The 20,162-nt window shown below is 45.5% G+C and overlaps 3 protein-coding genes across 6 annotated transcripts; 1 reads left to right on the top strand and 2 right to left on the bottom strand.

The window, feature by feature from the left end:
* Nucleotides 1-57: 57 nt before the first annotated feature.
* Nucleotides 58-2,552, bottom strand: LOC310996095 (dual specificity protein phosphatase 14). 4 transcript variants are annotated; one of them, XM_083985404.1, is made up of 3 exons: nt 2,520-2,552; nt 1,306-1,625; nt 58-534 (listed from the first exon to the last, which is right to left on the bottom strand). In XM_083985404.1, exons 2-3 carry the CDS (start codon nt 1,617-1,619, stop codon nt 306-308), a joined length of 543 nt encoding a protein of 180 aa, XP_083841530.1. In that variant the 5' UTR covers nt 1,620-1,625; nt 2,520-2,552; the 3' UTR covers nt 58-305. The 4 variants fall into 4 exon arrangements, with proteins under 4 accessions (XP_083841530.1, XP_083841529.1, XP_083841528.1 ...); XM_083985403.1 differs by having other exon boundaries at nt 1,306-1,681; nt 2,520-2,548; XM_083985402.1 differs by lacking the exon at nt 2,520-2,552 and adding an exon at nt 2,404-2,506 and having other exon boundaries at nt 1,306-1,681.
* Nucleotides 2,553-3,882: 1,330 nt separating this feature from the next.
* Nucleotides 3,883-7,411, top strand: LOC310996057 (uncharacterized protein). The gene is made up of 4 exons (XM_083985334.1): nt 3,883-4,466; nt 4,799-4,875; nt 4,958-5,209; nt 5,993-7,411. The coding sequence occupies exons 1-4, from the start codon at nt 3,884-3,886 to the stop codon at nt 6,245-6,247; spliced, it is 1,167 nt and encodes a 388-aa protein (XP_083841460.1). The 5' UTR covers nt 3,883; the 3' UTR covers nt 6,248-7,411.
* A 361-nt stretch (nt 7,412-7,772) lies between these two features.
* abcf3 (ATP-binding cassette, sub-family F (GCN20), member 3) lies at nt 7,773-18,249 on the bottom strand. The gene is made up of 21 exons (XM_083985333.1): nt 18,160-18,249; nt 16,808-16,955; nt 16,338-16,414; nt 16,185-16,243; nt 15,912-16,009; nt 15,699-15,821; nt 14,803-15,069; nt 13,019-13,099; nt 12,593-12,652; nt 12,459-12,515; nt 12,354-12,376; nt 11,823-11,878; nt 11,511-11,711; nt 11,354-11,430; nt 11,223-11,267; nt 10,191-10,323; nt 9,881-9,969; nt 9,335-9,426; nt 9,103-9,235; nt 8,924-9,011; nt 7,773-8,329 (listed from the first exon to the last, which is right to left on the bottom strand). The coding sequence occupies exons 1-21, from the start codon at nt 18,230-18,232 to the stop codon at nt 8,171-8,173; spliced, it is 2,139 nt and encodes a 712-aa protein (XP_083841459.1). The 5' UTR covers nt 18,233-18,249; the 3' UTR covers nt 7,773-8,170.
* Nucleotides 18,250-20,162: the final 1,913 nt, after the last annotated feature.

Raw genomic sequence — 20,162 nt, 5'->3', positions numbered from 1 at the left:
ACATCCATGTCAGTCTTATGAACCTGACACCTCAGTAGCATCTTGAGGAAACAAAAATTGACAAATAAACTGATGGTCCAGCAGTCACTGTGTCCTCCGCCCATAATGTACAAATTCATTATGACAGTTTAACTCGCATGTAATGATGTCATGATGGATGTAAAAGCTATATGGTCGATTTCACTGTGACATCACAATGTTCATTCAGTTCTGAACAAGTTGAAGTTGAAGATCATCCATGATTTAAAAACTGTTGGAAGACGACTCAGGACCTGAGCTGCTTTAATGTCTCTGAGCTCAGTGCGTCAGACGTGGACAAAGTACGCGGCTGTAGCGGTGCCAGAGTCCTGAGGGTCCCGCAGGGCCTCAGGCAGGACTTCACCACCAGACGACCTCCCCATCCTCATCGTGTTTCTACTAAACAGAGTCTTCTCGTAGTCGATCAGCTGCCTCCAGAAACCAGCGTTGGGTCTGATGAAGGGTCGCTGCTCCAAAACCTGCTCAAAAGCCTGACGCAGGCTGAGACCTTCAAACCTGCACACAGACCAGAACCACATCAGAGTTTTTGTTTTTATTTAGCTTTTCAGTTTGCTTTTTTTATTTCAGATTAGTTGAAGCACTTTTAGTTTAGTTTTTATTTTTGAGGATCTGACTAGTTTTTTTTATATATAGTTTTAGTTTTTCCAGGTATAATCCTCTGTGAGACCTCTTAAAATTTACTTCCAAATTTGTGGGATTCGTCCCTTTTAGTTGCATCCCATATTGTTCCAATCAGTCCTCATCACGTTACATTATTGTGGGTCATACTCGAGGCCGTCTCATATTGAGCTGTGGCGTTTTCTTCCTGCAACTTTAGCCATCTCTAAGAAAACTAAAACTAAGCTGCTGTTATTTGCAATTCAGTTTAGTTTTAGATTTTTGCATTGTTCTTTTTTTTTTTTTTTTTTAGTTCTTGTTTTTGGAAAAACGGTCATTTTTATATCTGTTTAAAGCAGAAGTAAGCGATCCGGTCGTTTTGGCTAACTTCCTGTCAGCCGATGGAGTTAGCAGTCCCCGCCCTTGTCCCTACGTCACCACATGCACGCGCATCCCTTGGCTGCACACACAGAGAGGACCGCCCCTTTATGCCGTTCTATCTCCTCATTGGATAAAGGTTGTAGGATACAAGGAAAGTTTTCTCCTCGGCTTACAGCAGGAGAAAAAAAAAAAATGAACACAAATATTCTGCTTACTTCTGCTTTAAGTTAACTAAAAAAAAAATTCACTGCTAGTTTGAGATTTAGTTAACTGGTACAGGTGGTGTACCTCATCAGGTAGGCCATGACCAGAGCCGGGGAGCGGCTCCGGCCGGCGGTGCAGTGGACCAGCGTCCTGCCCGTCTGGTTCTGGTTGATCCGCTGAGCCACGGGGTCAAAGTACTGGTTCAGGGGGGCGTGAGGTTGATCCTGAACGGGGACGTGGACGACCTGCAGTCCGTCCAGGGGCGGGTAGGACACGTCCTCCAGGCCGGTGGCGTTGACGATGAGGGTGATGTTCCTGCTGGTCAGCACGCTGAGGTTCAGCGCCGAGTCCAGACCGCTGAGGAACAGACCAGCAGAGATCTGGGAGGTCCGGGACATGACCGGCTGCAGCAGGAGGAGACGGACAAACACCTGTCAGATCTCATCCAGGTCAACACCACCTAACAGGGAACAGCAGGGTGGTCAACTCCAGCAGAGCAATGACAACAACACACAAGGATTAAGAATCAAAATGAACAAATGATAGCCTACATAAAAAATAAATTAAAAAAAAGACATTTCTCAGTCTCAACATTCATTGTGCTATTTTCAATCCAACACAGGCTTTAATGTTTTACAAATCTGTTTGTGTTAACCTTTTACACCACTTCCCAACTTTTTTGGAAACAGTTATATAGGGTTATTAATGCTGTCAGCAGTATTTTTACATTTATTTTTTTAGAATAAAATAGAGACACAGAAATATCATAATTACCCAAACGTTTTAATATTGCATTTAGCCTACTAAATAAAATATTTATTGAATCATTTATTATTTTATTTATTTTAATGCATTTTTGTGCTTTAGGCAACCTGTTGAGTAAACGATGGTGAAACAGACTTGAATCAGCTGTTTCTATCCAATACAGCTCTGGTAAATCGATCCTGTGTGCAGTAGCCTACTATCAGTAGGTTAGTATTGATATGAACTGATTCAGCAGCAGAGGACGACAGGGTGCAGTCTGTCAGACAGAGACATGTCCGGGCACAGCTGAGTGTGAGCGTCACTTGACAGTGAGTCACAGTTAAAACCATCGAGGTTAAAAACAAACTCAGTTTCGTTTCTGCTCACAGACCGACGGAGCGACCGTACATCTACACAGGTAGGACTGTCTGCTCTCACCTTTATAACAACACAACACACTGATAAACACGAGCAGGGACCAGACACAGCTAGGACAGAGGGGCGACCACATCAGCTCCGTTCACAAATATCACATTTACAGGCCTCTTTCCTACCACGACGCTGAAGTTAGCCTCCGGTTTACAGCTTCCGCTTCGGCAGTTAAGGGGAAAGTTAAGGGGAACTTAACTTTGACAGCTGAGCGTCCGATCCTGGCCACTAAGTTAAGAGGCACTATGCCTCTATGAGGCCACTATGTTAGAGTTGTGTGTTTAATATTCAAAGTAAGACTTTAACACATTTTCAGAGCAAAGACTCTTCAAAAACAGTAGCCTATAGCTTAATACCAAAAGAGTTACAGTCACTCACCTCACAGGCATGCTTTCTTCTAGGCTACTTGCTTTAACATTTTCCTGTCAATTTTGTTTTGTTTTGTGCTGAAAATCAATAGGTTTGCAAGTTTTTGGTTGTAGGACTTTGGAGGTTGCGATTTGCTTTTGAAATGTGTGTTGTTCAGAGAGGTTTTCAATAAAAATAGCCAGTCATGTGCTTTTTGATCAGGACCTGGTCTATGTGTTCTAGAAGCAGAAAAAGGTCCTTTTTTTTTTTTTTTTTTTTTTTTTAACATTTTCCACAAATACGAAAAGGGTCCATAAACCATAAACAGACTCTTTATCTTATCCGGTAAAGCGTTTAAGTATTTCTTTACAATTTTAATAACGCAGTCATAACAGTGTGATTACCAGAGAGTCAGCGCTAGGCTACATGTTGTCCAAGTTAAGAATCCCTTAGGCTAACTTTCCCCTTAACTAACCGGAAGCTAATTTAAGCGCCGTCCTCCCTCCTCTCGCTTCCCCCTGGTTGGATAAAAAAGTGTTGAGGAAAATTTCCGTAACAGCTGCTACACTGTCTTCATGCGACGTCATGACAACGAGACGAAAAACAAAAACACAAGGGGCATATCATGTTATGTAGCTAATGTTTTGTAACCAGGTTCAGGGTTAATGTGTGAACCAGATCAAACAGATACTATGAGTATTTTCCGCCTCTTCCTCTGTAGTTCTTGTAGCTGGTGGACCAACAGAGTCACACAGAGAGGATGGTCGGCTCTGAGGCCTCCTCACCTGCTCATCCCGATGTCAGACACCAGGGATTAATCTCCATAGGCTTAACCGGCAGCATCCGGCTGTCGACTTCAAAATAAAAGCCCCACAGTTTTAGTTGCTTTTATGTATGAAACTGAAAATTTGAACTTGTACTTTTTCATTAGTAGCCTATGATGTAAAATAACTTGACTGCAGGTTCTGGCATTAGAATTAAAGTACATTAAAAAATCAGTGTGTGAGAATAAATAGGCCTATGTCTAACTGGACAGAGGCAGGTGAGATGACGTGTGTCCTGCTGTCTCTTAGAGGTGAGCACGGTGTGTGAGTTTAGAGTCCAGTCCTCGTTAACCTGTTCCTGTTTTCATCTAGACCACATGACCATGCAGAATCACAGCACCCAGATGCCGACAGGGACCGATCAGAGCCGGAAAACCGTCCTGCCTCAGGTCAGATACCATCCAACCATCACGACTCAGACCTCTGGAGACGGAGCCCGACCCAAAACCACTAAAACCTCAGGAACCAGAACAAGGCGGATGCAGAAGACCAGACCTGGAGCTGCACAACAACACCCCGACCAGACTGGAGGCCGGCAGGCCGACAACACAGCGGGAGGAGCAAACAAAAACCAGAGCGCTCAAAAACCCATCAAGAAACCAAATCAAAAACAGGTTCAGAGTACAGATACAGATCCAGCTCCTCCACGAAAACCAGATGGCGACTCTGACAGAGCCCTTCCCACGCCACAGGAGGTCCCTCTAGGTCTGGCTGTCCGGTTGGACCGGTCTGTGGTGGAGGATGTGGAGGTCTTGACCCGTGGACAGAGGACCAACCAGGACTGGTTCTCATGGAGGAAGAACCGCATCACAGCTTCTGTCGCTCACCGCATCGCTCACTGTCGCTATGTCCACGGCGGGAGCAGAACCCCACCCACCTCCTACCTGGATGCCATCACAGGTAGGGACAACGGAGATGGATATAAATACAGATCAGGCAGAGAGTTGTTTGGTCAGGTTATGACCCAGGATCAGCTGCTTCATGATTTTTAGAGTTGAGGTTCAAACTGTGTTAAGTTTCAGATCATGTTTCCATTTAAAAATCCCTTCACTAACATCTCTGTTGACGTTGAATGATGGACTGTAACTGTAAAAACATGGCTTCTGTATTTTCAAAGTGTCAGAAAATGATTGTGAGGTCCTGAATCCGACCGTAGCTCAGTGTGTCTGATCCAGGATCTCTGTTTGGTGATGGAAGACCAATCACTAATGAAGCTCACTGTGATTCATCAGGTGAGGGTCGCAGAGTCCAGACCAGAGCCATGAGCTGGGGGGTCAACATGGAGGCCAAGGTCGTCAGCATTTATCAGGTACAGTTCAACACAATGATGCTGATGCTGTTCAGACCACAGAGGACCCTCCCCAGGCTCTAATACTGATGTTGTCCCACAGAGACTGAAGAGTTTGGAGTTGAGACGGGAGGTCTCCGTTCAGGACTGCGGTCTGTTCATCGACCCTCAGCGGTCCTGGTTGGCTGCGAGTCCTGATGGCATAGTGACGGAGAGACGGACCGGCCAATGGCTGCTCTGCCTGGAGGTGAAGTGTCCTTACAAACACAGACACCGGCGCGTGGAGGAGGCCTGCAGGGAGGACCCTGCCTTCTGCCTGGAAATACAGGATGTGGACAGACAGGAGCCTGGAGGGGTAAAAGAGCCTTTACTGTCAGAGCAGTCTCGTCCTTAAAGGGATAGTTCAACATTTTGGCAAATTGGCCCATTGCCATAATCCCTATAGTCATAGCAGTAGGTTTTTTAACTTTCATTGTCGCTGCAAGCTATTTTTAGAACGGCGGAGCAGAACCGCGAGCTGCTCAGAGCTACGCTACGGAGGCTAATGGGATTTCTTGGTTTCCCTCATCAAACTCATCAAATACACAATCCAACAACTCCAAAACGCTCTTGTGGACAAGTTGTGACCTGCACATTCACCACGCTGTGAGATAATAATGGAACTTTATGAGAGTCGTTTTAGAGGCAAATGCAGAGACTGCTTGCAGAAAAACTGCCCCTGACGGGAACGCGTATCAGCGGTTTTGCATGAATTTGCCTCATAGCGTGGTGAATGTGCAGGTCACAACTTGTCCACCAGAGCGTTTTGGAGTTGTTGGATTGTGTATTTGATGAGTTTGATGAGGGAAACCAAGAAATCCCATTAGCCTCCGTAGCGTAGCTCTGAGCAGCTCGCGGCTCTGCTCCGCCGTTCTAAAAACAGCTTGCAGCGACAAATAAAAGTAACGAACCCACTGCCATGACTATAGGGATTATGGCAATGGGTCAATTTGCCAAAATGTTGAACTATCCCTTTAAAGTCCCCTGTCTCAAACATCACCTCTTTGTCTCTCTCATCTTTTGCTGGCCTGTGACATCTTCCCCTCGTCTCTCCTCATCTCTAACATCCTCTCCTCATCTTCTTGTCCCCCCCCCCCAGTCTTCAGTCTACCATCTGAAGACGTCCCACAGTTACTACACACAGATCCAGTGTCAGCTGGCGGTGACGGGGCTGCAACGGGCCGACCTCGTCGTCTACACCTTAAAGGAGACAGCCATTGTCCCAGTAACGTTTGACCCTGACCTGTGGGAGGAGACGGTGTCCAAGCTGGAGGTGTTTTACAGAGACGCCGTCCTGCCTCGTCTCAGGGAGAAGAAACAGCAGGAGACAGCATCAGCCAGGGCGGAGCTGTAGAGACCAGCTGGACCCGAGTCTCTGAGCCCTCCAAGGACAATGAAAGCAGAAAAGGGATCCACCAGCAATAACCAATATGCCCTGAGAGAAACTATTGCTACAGCACTGTCTCCGTGTGTAATAATAACCGTTTTAGGAAAAGTAAATAACAGAAACACGTCTGTATAATGTAACACAGCTAAACACACCGTTCTCCACCATGATCATACAGTTGAATCAAAGTGGTCTAAAACTATTTTATCACAAAGACAACATTAAAACCTTCATGCAGGTGGATCTACTGTTGCATTAGACTGTATCAGTTTTAGCTCCGTGTAATGATAAACTGAACACTGAGTATATTGGTACTAGTATCAGGTTCTGCGTGCCAGACTAGATGAACAAGTTGGTTTCACTGCTGCTCTCATCTGCAGCTTAGAGATGCTCTTTAGGTCAATGGTTTTGGCATACATTATCATCACAATATGAGATCTTGAGCCCTTTACTCCAAGACATTTGAACTGGCTCACTTTTGTACTTTTATCTGAGAATATTTTAAAACTTTATTTTTAACTTGTACGGCAGTAAAGTGTTTTTGCAGTGATGGACTGATACGTGCTGACAAGCTGCAGTTAGTGAAGAGTTTCTGTTACAAGTTTATTGCTGTTCTGTCTGAACACAGCTGATGTTGCTGCTCATGTTTTATTTCTACAGTGACTAATTGGTTAAATGTTCACATCTGCTGGTTGCTTTAGCTTAGCGGTTAGCACTGTCCTCTCTCTAAATAGTTAAACTAGCTACTCTAGTCTGCACACAGCAGTATCCAGCACTGATGAGCTGTTACAATGTGGAGTCAGAGCCAAAGTCGTACGTTTAATTTTTAAAGTTTGTTTATTTTATGGATTTATTTTTGGATTTAAAAAAAAGGAACGATACTGATGATCAGAAAATGCTGAGAACCGCCACTAACAGTCAGCCACGTTGATAATCAGCCCAGAAACACACAGTACCAGTGATGCTGGAGCAGCTGTTTGACTTTCTTACTCCAACAAGATGTTTTCCACCTGTAACTGAATCTTTTTCTTGTTGTAATAACAAACTCTTCTGCTCTCTGAAAAAGTGTGACCACACGTGTGATGAAACCTCCTGTGATAAATAAAGGACTTGGCGTGATGCTAAACTGAGGATCCTGGTCAACAGTGTGTGACTTCAGTGATGCACCATCTGCTCTGCTGATCAGATCAACGACTCAAGTGACCTGTAACATATCTTCAACAGATGAGTTGGTCACATGGCAGGTCACAGCTGAGAACATCCTTTTACAAAACATCTGTGTTAAGAGATAAATTCAGTTGGATGGAGGTCCTTAAGATCCAAGTCGGCCTGTGTTTGAGTCCTTACACATGATTCATTGAGTGTTAGAGTAGCTGAAATGATTTAGCAGCATCAGATTCATTGATTCAGATTAAGTCCATCAGGAAAATTTAAGATCGATTTATTTGTTTTAAATAATTCTTAATCTTTAGGTTTGGTAAAGATGTTCAAACACTGTGGGTGAAGAAGAGGCTGAACACATGATCTGATGGGTTTTATTGTTTGTCTCTGAATGTAAATATGTTTGATGTCAGGTCCTTTCAAAACTGATAAAACCTCGAACCTCTGCTGAGTCCATACAAAACTAAACCGGGTTTAATGTGACGGCAACGTGACAACAGACGCATGTTTGACTTTAAATAATCTCCAGGTGGTCTCCGGCAACTCCTCTTCCTCCAAAGTTCCACGACCAATCAGCTTGCAGCACACTGTCACTTGAATCGGACGATGAGTAAACGTCCTCCGATCAGCTCTGGCGGCCGATTGGCTTTTTGCGACGGGTGTTATTATGCAGGGGGCGGGGCTTATGTTACTAATGGTCAGCGTGGTCGGTGAGCAGCGGACGGAGCCTCACAGGTAGCCCTCCTTCTTGAATTGCTCGTGCAGAATGTCTCTGTACTCGTCGAAGCCGCCGTCGATGCGTCCAACTTTCCCGCTTTCACACACCCACAGCTCCTTGCACACCAATCGGATCAGACGCTCGTCGTGGGACACCAGGATGAGTCCGCCCTGAAACACATGAAAACAACATGAATGTGGATATAAAAGAGGACGGTGTTGTTTCAACAGCTGATCATCTGATCAGACCGCACGCTCTCTTCCTCTTTGTGTTTTAATGAGGCAGATTTATAAACAAGCTCAAACATGAATTGCCTTCATTTGACTCCCACTCATGTCCCTGCAGGTGAGACACACCTGAACCCATCTGAACACAAACGGCTCCTGGTGTGTGTCAGGAAGCTCGACACATCAAACATGTGACGTGTAGCTGAGGCTCTGCTCAGACCTGCAGCAGCATAAATCTGAAGTGAGGAAAAGCTCACAGTGGACTGGCAGGAAATAAAATGACAAAGGATACCTAACAACATTAGTGTTGTGACAGAACCTGCAGTTCATTAATTTGTTGTCGGGGTCAAAAATCTTATATGGTGATAACTGTTTATGATGACACTGTAGAGGAGGTGGTCCTTCATTACGGCAAAGACATATTTGCGTTCACACTGTTAAAGGACTGTGGTTGAGTCTCAATCTCTAAATGACAGACATCAACACCATGTCTAAGCAGGTCCACAAACACACACGCACAGTAACACACACACTCACTTTGAATTTGTTGAGCGCTTTAGCCAGAGCCTCGATGGTCTCCATGTCCAGGTGGTTGGTCGGCTCATCAAGGATATAAAAGTTTGGACTGGAGGACAAAGAGAAGAGAAACTCTGAACTGAACTGATCATCATCATCATCATCATCATCATCATCAGACACACTCGACGCTCCATTACCATGGCATGGTCATCTGTGCGAAGGCCACCCTGCTCTTCTGTCCTCCCGACAGACTGGCCACCGGCCGCGTGGCCAGCTCCCCGGTGATGCCGTAACCTCCCAGCTGGTGGCGGTACTCCTCCTCTGTCCGACCTGCAGCGCCGCACACAGACAACCGCCAATCACAGCTCATCACCTGTGTGCAAGTTTGTTACCGTAGTAGCCGATCAATGTTGCAGTTTCCATAGTTACCAGGGAACCTGTTGAGCAGCAGCTCCACGGAGCAGACGTTCAGGTCCAGCTGATCCACGTGATGCTGACTGAAGTAACCGATCTTCAAGTTCCTGATGAGATATAAGGTCTGGTTAGTGACTGCTATTAAAACCAGTGATAACGCCATAGAAATGGTTTGTGTTTGTTACATGAAAAGAAAGTCGACAACTCCATAAATAAATGTTAAAATGGAGCCAGAATTGTACATCAACAATAAACCATATAAATGGTTTTATAGGCAGGTTTCCTATGTTCATTGTATGAATGTTGTGTACACTGAACATCCCTGTAAATTAAACCTGTATTTACACATTCCCTCTGAACATTTCTTCAAAAGTAGTTCCCTGAAACCAGAATGATATCTAACATTACCTTCAGTAACAGTTCCCTGTAAACATCCCTATAAAATTGACTCGAAGTGTTTCCTATGATGGTACATCATTGCCTACGAACAGTGACAGTCTGACACAGGTAGAGAAACCACGGTTTCCTCCTGTGCTCTGATTGGTCGGCAGGTAATCTCACCTGTGAGCTTGTCTGACTCCATTGACCGGTGTCAACTCGCCCATCAGCAGTTTGAGGACGGTGGTTTTACCTGCGCCGTTTTCACCAACCTGACAGAAAACAGTAGGTGTTTACTCGCTGTTATTGATCAGTGTGATTTAGTTCAATATTAAAACCATCATGATGAAGACGTTTTCAAAGGTCCATGTTAATGAAGATGTCAAGTCGTGTTATCGCCCTGGATCTTGAGATTTGTTTGGTACTGAGGGATCAACAACCTATGAAAACAGCTGTACAGTCAGCGATTGGTTCATTTCATGGTAACACATACGATGCAGATCCGAGAGTCGAGGTCAGCGGACACGTTGAGGCCAGAGAAGAGTCGCTTGTCTGGGGAGTAGTAGAACTCCACCTCGTCTAACTGCAGGATGGGAGGAGACAACTTCTCAAAGTTATCTGGAAACCTGCAGAAAAACACAACGTGTCAATCAATCAATCCCCACGGAAGCACCGACACATGAACCCGCTGTGGTTGAGTCAGCCGCTCATAGATGATGCTGCAGCCGAGCTGATAACCGCCACACTGGAGGATCTTTGTGGAACAGGACAGACTTAATCTCCAATCACAGCTTGTTGTTTATTCTGCAGCTGGTGTTGATACACTCCTGTTTTTGTTTTGATAATTATGACAGACTACGGAGAAAATTAACCAATATAAAAAATAATTGATAACAAACTGAGTTGTATTTATATTAGGCCATTTAAATTAATATTCTGTTCAACTTGCATGTCACAAAATGCCTAAAAATGAAAAGGCACCGTTTTTGGACAAAGTTTGTATGTTTTCCATTCTTTAAGCACCGGTTTAAACACTGTTTAAGCACCGGCACCGTTTCGGTAGCGGATAAAACCTTAACGATACCCATCCCTACTTGTGAGTGGAGCTTTGTGTCAATCAGAGAAACAACTGTCATCTGTATCACTGTGTACTGAAGCTGTAAACCCACCACAGCTGTGAGCTGCTCAGAGCCAGATGAGCCAGATGAACCTGTTAGGGGCCCAGGGCCAAACATGTGCATTTGTTATCCAGCACACAGCGCAGAACAGACGACAGCTTTATTATGTTTGACACAGAGACCCTGAGACCGACCAAGGTCAGTTAGTCTGTGCTCATTTAGTCAAACTATTTATTCCTGAAAATGCTCCATGTGAAATGTTGTAATGTTTTGCCATGATTGATTTGGCCGACTCCATGTTGTTCCGAGAGCCGGAAACGGTTGCTGCCCCTCTGCCTGGGTAGGTGGTCATGGTGGGTACAAGGACCTGGATGACTGATAACCTTCACAGACATCCATCCTCTTACCTTAAAGTGACGTCAGGTTCTTTTTCAAGGGGCTTCAGCTCCGGTCTGCGGGAGGAGACCAAACAGTAACAATGAGACACAGTGTCAGTCAAGTCAGCAACTGCTTCTCACAAGTCTGGACCAGGACTCACAGTCTCTCCAGCAGCTTCAGTTTGCTCTGGACCTGAGCTGCTCTGTTGGCGTTGTAGCGAAACCTGTCGATGAACACCTGAAACAGAAGCAGCGCGTCACTGGAAACTGCTGCGGTGCAACATCCACCTGTTTGTGCCCTTTGTGCCGTGGCAGTACCTGTATGTGTTGTCTGTACTGCAGCTGGGCCTCGTACTCTCGCTGCTGGTTCTTCAGTCTGTCTTCTTTGGTTTTGACAAAGTTTTCGTAGTCGCCACGGTAACTGTCGAGCCTCTGGGAGTGCAAGTGGATGATGTCCGTAACCACGGCATTCAGGAAGTTTCTGTCGTGAGAGACGACCAGGATGGTGGACTGCCACGTCTGTGGGAACAAGTACAGGACTTTAATGTCTGTCCCTTGTTAGCTCGTGGCTAAGCCTTGACAGTGTTTACAATGAGGAATGCTAAAGCGAAAATAAGTCATAGATCAGACCTGCAGGTAGTTCTCTAACCACAGGATGGCTCTGACATCCAACATGTTGGTCGGCTCTGAGAGACAAAACAGCAACACATTAGGGCACTGCAGCAGTAGTACAACAACACTGTAAACACAACTCAGTCATACTGCTACTATGATTGATCCTACTACTTATATACTTTTTGTACTACCTCTTCACTACTACTTCTAGTACTAGTAGTTATACTAATACAACTGATTGAACAGGTAGTTGAATGTGTACTCCTCTCACTACATTATACTACTACTACTGTTTCTCTGCCTTCCAATTCTGCTCCTGGTCCTTTTCATCACACTCATTGTTCTTTACCCACACCCCCTTCCTCCACTCATCTCTCTCCTCCTGTTCGTACTCCTCCTCAGAGGAGATCTACCACTCCCATGTTGCTGCTCTCCTGCTTCTTGTTCTCCAGTCCCTCCCCCTGTTCCTCCTTGCTATCACTCTTTGACCAACACCAACCACCTCTCCTCCTGCTCTGACCACAGTGGGGCAGTGATGTGACTCACCATCCAGCAGCAGCAGGTCCGGCCTGGAGACAGAAACACAGACAGTCAGACAGCTGTTTGAACATCATCGCTGATCATTGTTCACAAGTGGCGATCAGGACTCACCGGGCGAACAGAGCTCTGGCCAACGCCAGTCTCATCCTCCAGCCTCCAGAGAACTCCCTGCACACACAAACATGCTGTTGTCAAGCTGTTCATAATGAGGTGGAAAATTGTGTCAGAGACAGGAGGTGACTCACTTGGTGGTCTGCTGTTGCATCTTGGGAGAGAATCCGAGACCGGCCAGAATGATGGAGGCTCTGATTGGAGGAGACAGACAGTGCATCACAGCCAGGTCATGACCAGCTCTTGTACCAGACTGTAGCAGGTTTGCGTTTTAACATCTGGACTGAATTAACAGCAGTTCTCCACAAGAGAACTGCTCTGGAAACCAGTATCCAGACCGCACGCTAACTGTGAACAGGAAGTAACAGTTTCTACAGCTGACCAGAAAACAACAGGAAGTGATGCGACCTGTTGGTTCAACGTCCCACAGAGCACTTCAACCACTCGTCGACCTGAGCACATGGAAGGAACCACCTGGTCCATGCACACAGCTCTTCATTCTGCTGACACGGATATAAACAATGTGTGTGTGGTGTGTGATGTGTGGTTGCCATAGTTACCGGGCCGGGGCTTTGTCAGCTTCGATCTCCTCCAGCTTGCCGTAGATCTCCGTCAGTCGAACACTCTCCAACCCCTCAGCACTGACACACAGACAAGCAAAGACGGAGCATGAGTATGTGTGTCCATGTGGAAAGTTCACTTCTGTTCTGTGTAATGAGCTCATTTTCTATGTTTGCATTTTACAGAAGCTCAAAAACCACTTGAATCCAGTTTTCAGTCACACTTTTAACTCATTGAGTGCCGCGCTCCTTTCCAAAGTTTTAGTCAAGTGTACCGGCAATTTAGACCATTTTTGACTTTTTATGTAGAGCCATAGTGTATTCTTATATTATTGCCACCAACACATACTGTAGCTCAATTGAAAGGTTTATCTTAATGCTTCAAGTGGCCACAAACCGTTTGTTTCTACGTGCCTCCGTTCCTGAGAAAAGTCAAGCTAAACATGGCTGGGTTTCACCAAAATCCCTCCTTTTTTTCTAGAAAAGGAAATAGAGCGTCTTTTATGAAAGGTGCGCTGTTTGTGTCTGTCGCTCTTCTCACACTCGCATTTCTGGATCAAAGGGCTCGTATAAGATAAATATATACAACAATGGTTGTTCTATTCACAAAACCACCATCGGGGGCGGGGGGGCGCCACTAAACAACAATTACACAGACGCACCGTGCCGTGTCAAAGCCTCTCACCGCGGAACGTGAGGGTCAGTCGGCCACAGCGCCGCGGGAAGACCGGTCCCGCCGGTGGTCGCGGTCCTTCTGTGGTACGGGTCGGTGCCGGTGGCCTGCTTTGGCCCAGAGACCATCAGATTTTACCGCGGGGGGACTTTGGGGAGGACACGGTGTTGCTCGAGGTGAAGACCGGGCGGGACTGTGGGCTGAGAGCTTCCTGGTTCAGCTCCCAGCTGCTGCAGCCTCGCGGGTGAGAGCAGAGCAGCTGCGCTGCATCTGCATGCAGAACTCCGTTTGCAGAAGCCGAGTTATGATAAAAACTTCCAGATCATGAGCTGTCATGTGACTTTGATCGTCATCTATTTCAGTTCTCCTCGTCGTAGAGTCCCCAAATTTACATATAATGTGTATTAAAGTGTCTATTTTCATAATTTAAAAAAAAAGCAAAAAACGAAAAATCTCGTTTTTGGCACTCAACGCATGGGAACGAAAAACGAGAAATTACGTGGTTGGCACTCAATGAGTTAAGATGCACTTTTCACAAATTTGTCATTTTCAACTATATATTTCATGATGATGGATTTCACCGTTGATTGTCTGGATCTTAAGTTATTATGATTAAAAACTAGAGTTACCGCCTTGTGTTCTTGTGACCACTAAAATCTGATCAGTTTTATCTTTAATTCCTAATCAGGGTTTGTGTGCAATTTGAAAATGTTGCATCAAAGCGTTACAGAGACATCACGCCCAAGACCACGGGACAGACAGACGGTCGACCTGACAAACAATCTACCTTCAGCTGTGACTGCAGCTGGCGACGTGGAGAAATAAAAAGCTACAGACATGTTTGACAGCTCAGTTCTCAGCTGTTTACAAATAGCCTGTGTTTTCTGAGCAGAGTCAGTGACAATGAGTGACTTTACTAGTTATGATAAAAGATGGAGTAAAGAACTGAAGTCAGACCAGAGGAATAAACTAGAATTATGTTGTTTCCTTCAGTGAAGACAGAGTTCACTTAGTTTAACTCAACAGGACTAAAACCGTCATGTGTTTTGGTCCCGGGACTAAATCTATCTGCTGCTGCACCAACATAATTTCTCGTGGCTGTTTATCTTACGTTCCGTTAGCGATGCGAGCGTTCAGCATCTTCTCCTCACTCAGGAGCCCCTCCCTCAGCGTGTCGCTCTCCAGGACGCTCTGGAGCGCCATCGTCTCGTCGCCGGCCACTTCCTGCTCCACGTGCAGGATGGAGATGTGAGCTGGGACACGGAGGTTTCGACTCGCCAACATCTTCAGCAGCGTTGTCTTCCCCAGGCCGTTTCGACCAATCAGGCCGTACCGCCGACCTGTGGCCAGAGAGACCTCCGCCCCCTGCAGCAGACACCTGGAAATAGAGGAATAAATAGTAAATGATCATACAGCATCAGATGTTGGTCCGACAAAGTCCTTCTTAAACAAGATGGAAGCAATACGTTATCATGTTGTGTCATGATTCTCTTTGCAAACATGGTCATTGTTGATGAATGAACAGATCAGTGGCGTCCAAAACTACAAATCAATGATCAATTACGCTCCCTGGCTGCTACAGCAAACAACAAACTAATGTGTGTGTTCTGAGGGGTATAGAGCTGCAACAATTAATCGATTAATCAAACAATAATCGGTTATTAAATTAATCGTCAACTATTTTGATAATCGAATAATCGGTTTGAGTAGTTTTTTAAGAAAAAAAGTCAAAATTCTCTGATTTCAGCTTCTTAAATGTGAATAGTTCTGGATTATTTTTTCCTTTATGACAATAAACTGAGTATCTCTTTGGTTTGTGGACAAAACAATACATTTGGGGACGTTGTCTTGTGGTTTGGGAAACACCGATTTATATTTTTTAACATTTTATTGACCAAACAACTAATCGATTAATCGTTTAAATAATCGACAGATGAGAATTGACAGAGATGAGAATAATCGTTAGTTGCAGCCCTAGAGGTCAAACACACTCCTCCCTCCACTCACCTTTCTCCAAAGGAAACATCAAAGTTCTCGATGCGAATGTCGTAGCTGCGGTTCTTCCCTGATTGGTCGACTCGGTTGTCCTTCTTACTGCTGGCCTGACTGGCCGACGCCTCCTCCAGGACCCTGTGGAGAGACAACAGAGACAGACGAGTGAGGACAGGTGAGACCGCTCCAGGACAGATGTGTACAGGTGAGGGCCAGGTGTGTACTGACAGCGGCGTGGTGCCTTTCTGAGTGTCCTTCTCGTTCCTGCGTTCATGTTTAGCCTTCAGCTTCGCCTCGGCTTTTTCCAGTTTCTTAGCGTCAACTGTCTGAAAAGACAGAGAGGAAGTAATGACATTTAATGACATCACAGAGTGGAGAAGTGAGGCAGACACAAAGACAAAGTCAGAGTGTGCGTAACAGAGTCAGTGACAGAGACACACTGGCTGTGAACTAGCGCCAAAGAGAGTGAGAGAGTGACAGGGCGCTGGGTTGAAGACTCACTGTGTTCTGGGCACGTTTCATCATCCAGATACCCTGAACATCTTTGTCTGCTGCTGACACTGTAGATAAACACAGACAGTAGAAATATATTATATGCTGTACTGCCTCAAAATACACACACACACAGACACTGAGGTGCAGTGTGTTCCTCACCGTTGTCTGCAGAGATCTGAGAGAGTTGAACAGGAGCGTCCAACAACACCTGCTTCTGGGAGCCATGATGGTTGTTCCTGACAAATACGGAGGACAGATGTTAGTACAGATGTCAGAACAAAAACAGAAACAAAAATTACTGTAGTTCCTCTGTAACAGGGAGAGAGATGGAGTTTACTCTGAATGAACACAAGGAATAAATGAGACAAACACACATGACATGAACACAACTCCCACTAACGGAACAGATACACACAGAGATATTGATCTGATAGATAATCGCAGTTACTTCGTTGAACCTTTTGTGTTAAAAATGTCAGAGATTAATTTTATTTTCTGCATGACAGTGTCAAACTAAACAGGACTAAAGTCTAAACTAACTAAAGAAATCAAATCCAACTTGATACTTGAGATCAGGTTTTAGGTAAAACATCTTTTAAAGACCACTCCCTCTATTCATGCTTTCTTACAGTTGGAGGGTGTTGAACATCTGGAAGCAGATGTCTCTGACGTCATCCTCGTTTTTACTGTCAGCAGACACTCCCTGCAGGAGACCACCGATGGCGTCGTAGACCTCCTCGCCATCCTCGAAGTCTGCACCGCCGCTCGCAAGAACACCTGAGACACACACACACACAAAGACACATGATGAAAAACACATCGTTTTCACCATCATCAGTTAACATCAGCTTCTGTCCTATTCTGTTATCAAGTCGTCTTTAAAGGAAACAGATGTGCAGGATGTTTCTGGACGTGAAGATCTGTACTATATCGCTACATCCAGGTGACAGGTTACAGCACCAGAGGTTAAAGAAGGTGTTAAAGAATCACGGACATCTAAAAAACCTCCTGTTGAACCTGCTGCCTCTGTGACACAGAGTGTATGGGATGGATGGAGGTCAGAAGAAACTAGACTCGACTGGATTTGAAGGAGGCTTTCTATCTAAAGCCAGTCCAGTTCCCTCTGAGTCTTCAAGACCTCACGTTGAGTCATTCTCTTTTTGTAAATAACTGTAGGTCAGTTTGTGACAATAGATGAAAAAATGTATCATGAGATTTGTTAAAACCTGCCACTGTCTTTGTCTGAGGTGTTCTGATGAAGACAGAGGGTCTCCTGAACTTCTCGTCCTGTGGTGAAATGAGGCGTTGCTGCTGCTGTAGCTTCCTCTCTGACCTGACTGACACACACGGCTGATGTTGTCTCAGATGTCAACCAGGTTGTCCAGCAGACACTGCAGCATCAAACACTTCACTGACCAACACTGACTGATAGTTTCTTTTCCCTGCAGACGTAAAAGCCCTGAGCCTCATGAGGAAGGAGAAGGAGAACCAGCTCTGCTCATTCTGGTAGATGTTGGTCTGTGATTCATCCCTGACACACAGTGGCAGCTGCAGTGTCACACACACACTCAAACACACTACACGCCATATTTATTTATCGGGTTAACATAAACCAATTACATTAATATTTTCTTCCTGTCAGCTCTAAACTTCGCTGTATTCACTTCTTATAAAGACGGATGACTACAACGAAACACTTCCTTCGTGGTTTCTGTGGGTCGCGGTTCGAGGTTTGGCCCAGTCAGACCGGGACCGACACGAGCTGACTCGGGTTAAAGTGGAGCTAACCGGTCCCACGCTGTCCTGCCCACAGCCCCGGCTCCGGTTAGCTACAGTAGCTCCTTTAGCTCTGTGGCCACGGAGCCACGGAGCCGCGGAGCCGGATAACACGCGGCGTACCGGCCGGTCTGTGGCCGCTCTGTGGCTGCTCCACCGGGGCTCGAACAGCGGCCACACGACGGCTCGGTGCCCGGCGTCTCACCTGTGATGTAGTCGAAAACTTCCGAGTCGATGTGAGGAAACTCGCTCTTCAGGATGTCCACGTACGTCGCCATGATACCGGCCCTGGACTGAGCCGCGCTGCGCATGCGCCAACATGCGACAGCGCCACGACCCTTCTTCTGTGGTGCTTTACGGAAGTCAGCGCCGAAAATGCAATACATCCATGCGAAAATGTTGCATTACTGCCACCCACGTGCTACTTTTTTTTTCTTTTTTTTTTTTACTTTTTATTTATTTATTTATTTGAAGTATCATCAAATGGGCTCTTTGCACAGCTCCACTACTTCCTTAATTTCTTTATTTACTTTTGTGTTTCATTGGTACAGTCGAGAGCTTGGTTTTTTTGCATTTCACTGCACTGTTTTTTATCTAGGCTATCTATCTATCTATCTATCTATCTATCTATCTATCTATCTATCTATCTATCTATCTGATTAATCCAGGTGTGTCTGACCATTGTGACTACTCAGACACACCTGGGTTAATCAGTTTGTCCAATGCCTAAGACAGGAAATGAAGGAGCAGCATTAGGTTCAGGAAGTAGTGGAGCTGTGCAAAGAGCCCATTACATGCATTTAAGGCACATTTGTGATACAAAGATTGAAAATGTTGAATCAGCTAGCAAGCCAATGAAAAGAAAAAGAACAGAGAATAACTATGTGAGGGTCTTATTCTAGAAGGGTAAATAAATCCAATTAAAAAAAGAGTCTGTTTGTCATGTAGGCTAGTACAAGGATTTTGTTGTAGCCTATATTTTGAATTCATTCTTCCATCCGTTGATGTGGGGCTTCATCTTGAGGTATTTGCATCTGTGAATGAAATGTTTTCCAACCCGTGTTAGTACTTTGCTGCTCTCACCTTGGTTTTTTTTAATGACTTGTTCTTTCCTTTCTGTTAACGTGCTTTTTAATCGTCCCCCACTCACTCTCTTTTTGGATAGGTCCAAATGTCTCCTTGTTGTTGTAGTTAGATATTCCACACTATGTTCTTCCTCTCTGATTTTGATTCCGGCCTATCAGCTCTTTCATGTCACAAGATACTCTGTGCAGGAACTGAAGGAAATGTGATCATTTTCCTCTAAATATTCTTCAGTTTGCAACAGATATTTCAAACTGATGATAAGGGGCACGGGCACAGCAGGCAAAGCAGATTTTCGCCTCTCCCCCATCTCTCCAGTGAGGCATCAGCAGTGGCGTGCACAGGGAGGGGGCAGGGGGGGCGGTCGCCCCCCCTCGTGGCCCAATTGTTGAAAAACGCGTGCTAAAGTGCCCCCTGGGAGCCAAAACGCGCGTTAAAGTGCCCCCTTGGAAGCCAAAACACGTGCTAAAGTGTCCTCATGGGGGGCAAAACGTGTGTTAAAGTGCCCTCTAGGAGCTAAAACGTGTGCTCAAGTGCCCTCATGGGGGCCAAAACGTGTGCTAAAGTGCCCTCTAGGAGCCACAATGCGTGCTAAAGTGCCCTCTAGGATACTGAAACGTGTGCTTAAGTGCCCTCATGGTAGCCAAAACACATGTTAAAGTGCCCTCTTGGAAGCCAAAACACATGTTAAAGTGCCCTTGGAAGCCAAAACGTGTGCTAAAGTGCCCTCTAGGAGCCAAAACGTGTGCTAAAGAGCCCTCTAGGAGCCACAATGCGTGCTAAAGTGCCCTCTAGGATACTGAAACGTGTGCTTAAGTGCCCTCATGGTAGCCAAAACACATGTTAAAGTGCCCTCTTGGAAGCCAAAACACATGTTAAAGTGCCCTTGGAAGCCAAAACGTGTGCTAAAGTGCCCTCTTGGGAGCCAAAACACGTGTTAAAACAGGCCACATCGATGTTTTTTAGTCTTAAGATATTGATATTATAAAACAGGCCAAATCAACGTTTAAAAAGGCCAATTTTTTTTCGCCGCCGACCTGTGGTCGCCGGCCAAACGCGCCATGTCGCTACAGTCTCACTCTTGTCATTTTCTGAAACTTGGCAGCCCTGAAAGTGCCCTCTAGG

This window comes from Trachurus trachurus, assembly GCF_905171665.1.
Source record: "Trachurus trachurus genome assembly, chromosome: 13".
NCBI classification, from domain to species: Eukaryota; Metazoa; Chordata; class Actinopteri; order Carangiformes; family Carangidae; genus Trachurus; species Trachurus trachurus.
The sequence above is the reverse complement of the archived record's forward strand: the minus strand, read 5'-3'. Positions and strand labels throughout refer to the sequence as shown.